The sequence below is a fragment of the Gekko japonicus genome, unplaced genomic scaffold (genome assembly GCF_001447785.1).
Source record: "Gekko japonicus isolate JY-2015 unplaced genomic scaffold, Gekko_japonicus_V1.1 scaffold52, whole genome shotgun sequence".
NCBI lineage: Eukaryota > Metazoa > Chordata > Lepidosauria > Squamata > Gekkonidae > Gekko > Gekko japonicus.
The window spans coordinates 1,855,990-1,864,868 of record NW_015168653.1 but is presented as its reverse complement, the minus strand read 5'-3'; the positions used below and the strand labels follow the sequence as shown (position 1 = coordinate 1,864,868).

The 8,879-nt window shown below is 41.2% G+C and overlaps 1 protein-coding gene across 1 annotated transcript in view; it reads right to left on the bottom strand.

Annotated features, from left to right (window-relative positions):
* Positions 1-79: 79 nt before the first annotated feature.
* STK24 (serine/threonine kinase 24) overlaps positions 80-8,879 on the bottom strand; it is a 39,092-nt gene continuing 30,292 nt past the window's right edge. The window contains exons 8-11 of the mRNA XM_015415100.1: positions 7,524-7,647; positions 5,757-5,825; positions 4,199-4,335; positions 80-1,835 (exon numbers count right to left, since the gene is read on the bottom strand). Of these exons, the coding sequence (XP_015270586.1) occupies positions 1,799-1,835; positions 4,199-4,335; positions 5,757-5,825; positions 7,524-7,647 (367 nt within the window). The 3' untranslated portion in view covers positions 80-1,798. The remainder of the gene's footprint in view (positions 1,836-4,198; positions 4,336-5,756; positions 5,826-7,523; positions 7,648-8,879) is intronic.

Genomic DNA, 8,879 nt, shown 5'->3' with positions numbered 1-8,879 from the left:
CAAACCAACAGCCAAATCCTCAAAGTCAAGTTTCCTGCTTCTTATTTTAAAAACTTAAACTGAAGCTCCTAACTGGAAGTTAAGTTCTATTTTTTATTCTTACAGTAATGGATCATCGCCAAAAAGTTTCCAGCGCCCCCTGCTTATGATTAGTCCATTTCAGTGCTTTATCAAGAGACTGTCATCATCACACAACAAACCTGTCATTAGAGGTTTAATCACTAATGTTTGGGCCCAGAGGGCTAACTTTCCAAATGAAGATGGACTTGACCATTGTTGCATTTTTAATTTTTTTGAAGATTAAAATATATTTCTGTGCAGAAATACTAAAAATATTGGCTATGACCAAAATTTGCTCTATTAGAGGAAAAACACCCCATCAGATCATTATACAGCATCAACAAAAAGATTTCCCCAGCTTGAACACTGTACTTATTTCTGCCCATTTTAACACAGGCCAAGTTCAAACAAAGAATCACAAAATGAAGCAACAACCAAATATACAGATATTCAAATTAAACAGAAGAAACAGCAGCAGCGAGAATTTCTATTTCAAGTCCTCCTGATGATGTATCAAGCATTTTCTTCCTCAAGAAAGGATACTGGATGCATAGCTGAAGCCAAATTTATGATTGTTCAAGAGGGAGATATGATTGTACGTTCTCATATGCACCACATTTTACCATCTTCTCCATCATCATTTTAAGACCAATGCGCCTTACAAAACTGCCATTATTCAGCCAACTTTTCTAGGAGGTATTTCAAAACATTTTTCTTGTTACTTTAGTTGTATAAGATGGTCGGGTTTTGCAGCTAACTTTAAATAAACCTACCAAAGGGGAACTCAAACCTTGAATTGGCACAATTTTCAACAGATATAAAAGCCACTCAAAGAACACAAATATTAAACAATTTCAAAGGAAAAGATGCTGTAAATTAAAATAATCAAAGTCGTACCATGATTAGAGAACCAACCCGAGATTATGACAAAACAAGAGGAAACTCTGCACCTTTTACAGCAGGGTTTTAGTTATTCTGACCTATAAACACAAGGTCAAGTCAAACCTCTTGTCACACAATTCAAAATGTCCGTGTAACAAAGGCAAGCCAGGAATCAATTGTGATCTGCCAAAATATTTACCTCACAAGCATTATCTACAGAAGCGCTTGGCCATTTGTACAGAGGGATTCCAGATGCACATTGAGTCGGTTTCAGTAAAAAAGTGACTATATACAAATCTATACACAGACAGAGCCAATCGTATGTTTCCAGTTCACAGATTTATCGACTTAAAAGCAGTTGCCTTCAACTTTTTGGACAAGGGACCCATCTTTAACACCTACTTGTAACATAGAGCCCACTTTTTAACTTTCCTCTTTTTCACTCCCCCCCCTCCTTAAAATAAACATCTCCCCCAGAAGAAAATGGCATTGCTGACACTAGTGCACCCATGAAAGGCTGGGATGCGTCCCACTTAAAGATCCTCGCCCAGCAGCTGAAGACCAATGACTTAAAGCAAGATACCTGAGATTTCATAACAGCTTCAGTTTCCTAACAGCAATCCTAAATATACATCTCAGAGATTTAAAAAGATACCTCCTTTGAATATGTGCATTATTGTTTCTTTTAAAAAAACTATACAGAGCTGAGCCACAATGCCCTTGGTGAGGCACCCGTTTCTGTTGCTGCCCCTTCAAGAATGTCTGTTTACTGGAGAACACACCACTGACCAACTGCGTGGCAGACCAGCATCAGAACAGGTGCCCACTGTTAAACAAACATGGCGAAGACAATACTTCAGTGGGATGATGCACTTCCTCCGGTTACCGAATACCTGGTGGAAACAGAGAGCAACTGTTTCAAAACAAAGGGGTGATCAAGGTGGTTCATTATGTCAGTACAGTAGACTTTTACTGCACTACAAAAGCCCATTTTGAAAGGGTCTCTATCAAGACAGAATCTGAATCTATCAGTATTAAGATCCCCAAATGCTACCAGCAGTCCTGTCAGTTTTAAAAAGAACTTGCTTCAAAGTTAAGAGGACTTGTGCAGTTCTTCAATTATTAAGAGCTTATTTACATGGGCATGTGAAAACAGCTGCTATTGCAATAGGATAATTGTGTGAAATGCTCATCACACTGTTTTTGGATGCAACAGTGGCTAGTGAGATCAATCAATCATTTTCAATATGTAAATTCTGTGTTGCTGTCCAAGAAGGAACGGCTTAAAACTTCTAGCATAAGGCCATGTTACGGGCACTGAAATTAGGTGGTTAAAAGCAGAAGATGACATTGGCTGAAATACACCAAGAAACTCTGCTTCAGTGTATACATTTCTTGAAAGGTCCTTCCTGGAATAATGAAGAAAAGACAGTGAGAGCAGGGCTCCCTTCCAGCCTTCTCAAACCTACATCCCATCGCATTAAATCACATCTGCAAATATGCTTCAATGCATGAAATTACTAGAAAAAGCTGACTCCATTTCTTTAAGTGTTTTGCAATTTGAAACTATAGTTCTTTACATGTCCAGTGCAAATATCCAGTTTGCTCTGGTTGTGTATTATCATCAGACACCAGTGTCTATACATTTTTATCCAGCCCTTGTGCATTTGCTGTGTCTATCTGTAACAGGGCAACATAAAATATCACTTCAGCGCCATCTCTTAAGAAGTTATTTTACCCATGTTCGGTTTTAATTAAAAAAAAACCCTAGGTGCCATTATCTAATCACACATCCCAAAGACTTAAAGGCAATTATGTTTCCAAAAGACGGGTGGAATTTCTGCCGATTCCTTCCTCTCACTGCAGACCTCCCTCCTTTGTGCTCGATGCTATTTTCTGAAGATACGCTCAGCTCCCCCACCCCAAAACAAAATTTCCAGCATTTCAGGTGGCTGCAACAGGAGGGGGGAAATCAGCATACCTCATGCAGCCTGATTATTTCAGCATCTTTGTCATTTGCTTCATTCTCTTCAGGCAGCGGCTGTGAATCCATCCGTCACAACCCTTAAGTGGGGTACAAAGCCCCCCGTGTGCTGAGTTGTGAGCCCCTGCAGAGCCGCTTTTCTCCTGCTTTTCAGAAGAGCAAGCTGCTGTTGCGCATTCATACAGAAAGGGCGCCATGTTTCCTGCAGGCAGGTCTGTCAGCAGTGGAAGGATTCATCCTTAGGACAGCAGCTGGTTCAGAGACACCCTCTACCTGGCAAAAGCTATCCCTTGCCTCTCTCTCTCTCCTCTTCCCATTTGCAAAGCTTCGCCATCTCACCAGTCAGGTTTCCAATGATCTGTGCCTGTGCTTCAATGCCCACCTCCCTAAGAAAGCTAATCTTCCACAGTGGGAGGAGGGGTTCTATACCACAAATACAGGCGAGGAGCACTGGATGACTGACAGAGATTGGGAAAGGCAAGGGAAAGCTTTTGTGAGGAGGACAAAGTGCCTACATGTGCCTGTTGGTTTGTTCCTTTCACCTCCTGAGACTCAGCTTGTGTTTTGGTCCCTGGTTCTCTGAGCCTGCTGCCCATGTCGTGGCCTCAACTAACTCAAGTTGTAATGCTGCCTCTTTCTGTTCCACAACTGAAAAGGTTGAAGACTATGGTCCTGAGAAATTGGCACACATCTAGGGTTTATGGACTGCCGCTACATCCATTCTGGCGATACATAGTAAGTTAATGAAAATCACAAGGTCATATTACCCAACCAGTGCTTTTACATTAAAAGAAGAGTCTTCCTGTTCTACTAGTAACTCTGCCTGTAACTTCGTTCTCACACAGTGTTATTCTAGAAACTGAATTGTTTGACAATAGCTACCCCCCCAAAAAAAAAAAAAAAAAGTGAAATCACCCAACAGTTGAATCAGATCTTCAGTAGCGAGCACAAGTAAACAACTATTTTCATCTGGTGTTAGAATTTATTACTCAGGTTTCTTAACTTTATTGTTTCATTAGGATTTGTACACAATGGTGAATTGTAAAATACCACTTCCCTACCATTTTGATAATCTCTCGGGATTAAAACAGTGGGAAGTTGCAATGCAAGTCTCCTACATATTTTCCCAGAGGCGTTCCTGTCTATTTTCTGAACCCCATCCATACAGAGTATACCCATGATAATTAAAATTTCGAAAAAGTTCCATGGCAAGTGCCTACACCTGTGGCCATAGTACCCGGTATGTCCAAAAGAAAAGTTATTTATTGGTACCTCTGAAGCCTTTGTACAAGCTCTGTCACCATGGTATCTGAAATGCCCGGACATGCTTCTTCGGCTAAATAAATAGCCTCCCTTAGTTCTTCTATGGATCCCATGTTTCCCCCACACGCTTCACTCCTTTCTTTCAGCTAAAAAGAAAGAAAATCAAGATTGCATTAACCATGTCACTGTGACGTACGTATGCAAACACAAATGCTTTTAAGGTGACGTTCACTGAACACTGTACACCATCACATAAACCCAGCTAAAAGAAATGTGATTCTCTGATCGAGCCTTCAGTAGGTGATAGATAAAATTTAATGGCCATCATGCAAAAGAGCATGTATGTTACACAGCCATGGGGGCCCTTTGCTCAGCAGCTCCTCCTGTCTTTCCCTTATCCCTCTTTTCCCTGCCCTGGTTGCTTTTTCAGAACTTGAGGAAGTTGCTGGGGGGGGGGGCATATGGTCGTGCAGAACCCGTTGTCTCAAAAAGGACAGTCCCTAAATTAGCTCTGACTGAAAGAAACAGGCCTATTCAGTCACTGGCATTATTCATCCGCACAGGGCATTAATAACCACACATCAAGCAAAGTACCGAAATGCACAGCAAGCAAACGTTGCACATTTTCACGTTGTTTCTGCATGAGGAAAGATGCTCTGTTATTTCTGCCCCATTCCTTGCCCAAGACCCCAACACCGGAAGGACAGATCAAAAGATATCCAGCTAAATCACAAACATCCAGCTAAAGGTGATACATAAAACCGCTCTGAAAATATGAATCACAGGGATGGTTGGCCATAAATATGTGCTCCACTCAACAATTAGTGTTTGCTCTTCCTCTCCTCCCCAACTTTGAGTACGGGAGTACAAATTGCACTAAAGCAACTGGAACTACAGAAACTATAGTTTACTCTTCCAAGCTCTAACTGCAAGAGGGTAGGAAGGGTCACCTTACCACTGGAACCCTGTAACACTGCCCCCCCCCCAGCCATTCTGCCACAAAGCAAGCAAGTAGGAGAAAAAGAGGGGAAACAAGCATATGCCATTCTCACAGCACCGGACTATGCTGGGGAAACTCATCTCTCCACCACACCTGGGTCCAGACCCAATTAACAGCACCTTCTTTCCAGTTCCCAACTGCCATCCAGAAGGCCTCTGGAGGGGCTACAGCTGAGAATCTCAAGAACCCAAGAACATTTTCTCTGAACTTTCACTGTATTGGCTCCCAAAGTGGCTGGACAGAAAATTGAAAGTAAGTAAATAAAAGTATGAGCAAAACCTTTTACTATGGCGATTACTCCTATGGCTGCCTGCTGACCTTAAAGAGTTAGGCCGGCAGACCACCACCCCCCAGCTGTGCTGTGTATGCCCTAGGCAGTGGGCAGGCTCCAATTCTGACAACTATTTCAATCTATTCAGGCTGGAGTAATCAAAACACATTTTTTCTCTGCTTATTTTTTATATCCTTCCATCAGATTAAACCATATTGGATTCATTTGCTTGCAACTTCAAACATCTCTATACAGCCCTAAACAGATGAGATAACATAAAGCCAATAATAGCTTACCTCTGTGAATAATGGTGATATAATTGTAGATAAGCACCGAGACAAAGGCCGCCGTTGAATAGTATTTTCCTTTAGGAAAAAAATTCCACAATAAATTGCGTAAAAATGCTTTCATTGACAAGTTAGCCAGAAGTAGTGTTTAAACACCTGAAATTCTACACAGTGCTTACAAATAACTACAAAATCCATTAGCATTTAATATGTTGAGGTGAAACAAGAGTTCTAACAATTACACTATAAAAATATGAGAAAACGCTGCTACTTTAAATAAACATTGGCCCCGGTCACACGGCAACGTTGCCGCGGGAGAGGCACGGATGGTGGGCGGATTATCCGGGCGTGATCACACCCCAACATCTGGGAAGTGGAGCGCACCCATGGCTTACCGCCAAAAATGCATGTTAAAAAAGTAGTACCTCCAAAGTATTAGCAAACGTTTGCCACGGGCTGCCTCCAGACTCCCTTGGTGTGATCGCGCCAGCGCACGGCATTCCCCTCCGGTCCCTCGTTTACCCGCCGGCACCGAGGGAAGGACCCGTAATGTGCCGCCGGCGCGTCTGATCGTGTAATCGCGGATCAAACCACGCTGGGGCAATTAGCCACACCTCCCCCCTCCCCCGCACGATATCCGGCCCGTGTGACCGGGGCCATTATATAGTAAACAATAGTCCAAAGTTATGAATACATCAACTATGTATTATCAAGAAAATTCAATGAAAGAAACTGCTACCTGATGAAACTTTAGGAAGGGGTTATTCTATTATTAATAAGAAGGAAAAAAACAGGAAGCTGCTACAGGAACATCTAAAGCATTTGAGTAAATGGGCCACCAAATATGTATGGGGACAGCCCACAACTGTTCCACTAGTGCCACATCATGATGTGCCTGCAGTGGCAGCCAACCTAGCATGTTCTGCCACCCTAGGAATGTATATATACACACACACGAGCGCATCAGCAGCTGGTGGAGCACTGCACAAAACTGTTATGTGGCCCAGATTTGAGCAGACACTCAAGGCAGGATTGTGAGCACTTCATCTAAAAAACATCCCAAATACATTACAGCCACCACTACTTAAGCACAATCACACATTACAGCCACCACTACTTAAGAGCAATCTACAGCATCTGTCCTTGGATCCCAGGAGACTTGACATGCTTGCACAGAACTACCACCAATTTTTCCTTCCAGTTGCAGCTTCTCACACTGTGTCATGCTGGCCTTTATAAACCAGGGGGAGGACAAGATGCAGGGCTGTTGGAAGGAGAGTACAAGCGGTCTGTGTGCATACAACCAATCAAGCCCACAGATCTCTGAATCCCAGTTCAGTACTTTGTTTGCATTACCATACTGAGAGAGGGCTGGAGCTGCCCTGACCTGGATAGCCCAGGCAAACCCAATCTCATTAGATCTCAGAAGCTAAGCAGGACCAACCCTGGCAAGTATTTGGATGGGAGACTGCCAAAGAATACCAGGGCCAGGACACAGAGGCAGGCAATACCAAGCCACCTCTCTGGAGTGTCCAAGCCCCCCCCCCCCACTAGGGGTTGCCAGAAGTCAACCATGACTTCCACGCACGCACACACACACACAAAATACTCAACCCCACAAAAATTAAAAAGCAATTAAATGCTAGAATTTTGACCATGTATAACAGTCGCAGAGTCTGCATGACCTAGAACAAACTTCCAAAAAGACATCAAAGACATATCTGTTAATTTTTCACAGCTTCTAGTTTCTCACAATGCCTGTAACGTAAATGTTACCTTGTTTCTCTCCCACTCGTGTAGCTGAGTAGCTCCATTCTCTAGATTCTTGGGATCTTTCTCTCGGATGGTGAATATCCAGTCACCTGAATCGCTACCACCTGAGGCTTGGCCATCTGTTTCTCTTCAACAGATAAAGTTAAGCCGTTATTACTAAATTTTAATTCAGCTGATTAATTTTATTTATTTGTTTGATTGATTTATTTGGATTTATACCCCGCCCTCCCCACCAAGGTAGACTCAGGGCAGTTCACAATAAAATTTGAACAAGTTTAAGAACAGATTAAAACCATAAAACATTTCCAAGGTGCTACATAAATATTAAAAAATTATTGCACATGCGGCGACGGACATAGCAGCGGATGATACAAAGCTGGCAGTCTCCAGCCTGAGTATTATAAGAGCAACACAAGATTAGTTAGAACATTTTCTTTTTTTCTTTTTTCTTTTTTAAAGTACCCATAGGTACACTTTTATTATTTTTTTTTTAAATCTTCAACAAATCTACACACTACAAACAGACACTCTACTACACATAACATGTATACCAAGAGTACAGTTACATTATATGCTTATATCCAATTAATTAATAGAAACGCTCTATCACTTTCCATTCTTCTGTCTTCTGTGTTCTCAAGTCCATTGTGCCATAATTGCCTAATCTTCTATTGTACTTACATTATACCAATCATAAAACTTTTTCCATGTTTTTTGAAATGTCCACTCTTTGCTTAATCTCATTTCTAAAGTCAGTTTATCATTTTCTGCTGTTTCAAAAAGTTTATTCACAAACTCCTGTTTTGTTGGTATCACCATAGTTTTCCAATATTTGGCATATAAAATTCTTGCAGCTGTCGTCATATAAACAGTCAAATACCTATTCTCTTTTTCATAATCATTTGGAAATATATTCAACAGCAAGACCTCTGGAGTAAATGGAATCTTTGCTCTTAGTATCTTCTCCATCAAACTATGGACCCATTTCCAAAACTTTTTTGTAACATCGCATAGCCACCACATATGATAAAATGTGCCCCTTTTACTCTTACATTTCCAGCATTTATCAGAACAGTTAATATTTTGCTTAGCCAGTCTATCAGGTGTAATATACCATCTATAAAACATCTTATACATATTCTCTTTATATGTTATAGCATTAGTCATTTTAATATTTTTCTCCCAAATCTGCCCCCAATCTTCCAGATTTATAGTATGCCCTAAATTCTGAACCCATGCAATCATATTATTCTTCACAATTTCATCTACCATTGTATCATCCAACAAAATTTTATATATTTTCTTTATCATTTTACTATCTGCTGTTAACATAACATTTTCCAGTTCGGTTATTTTACA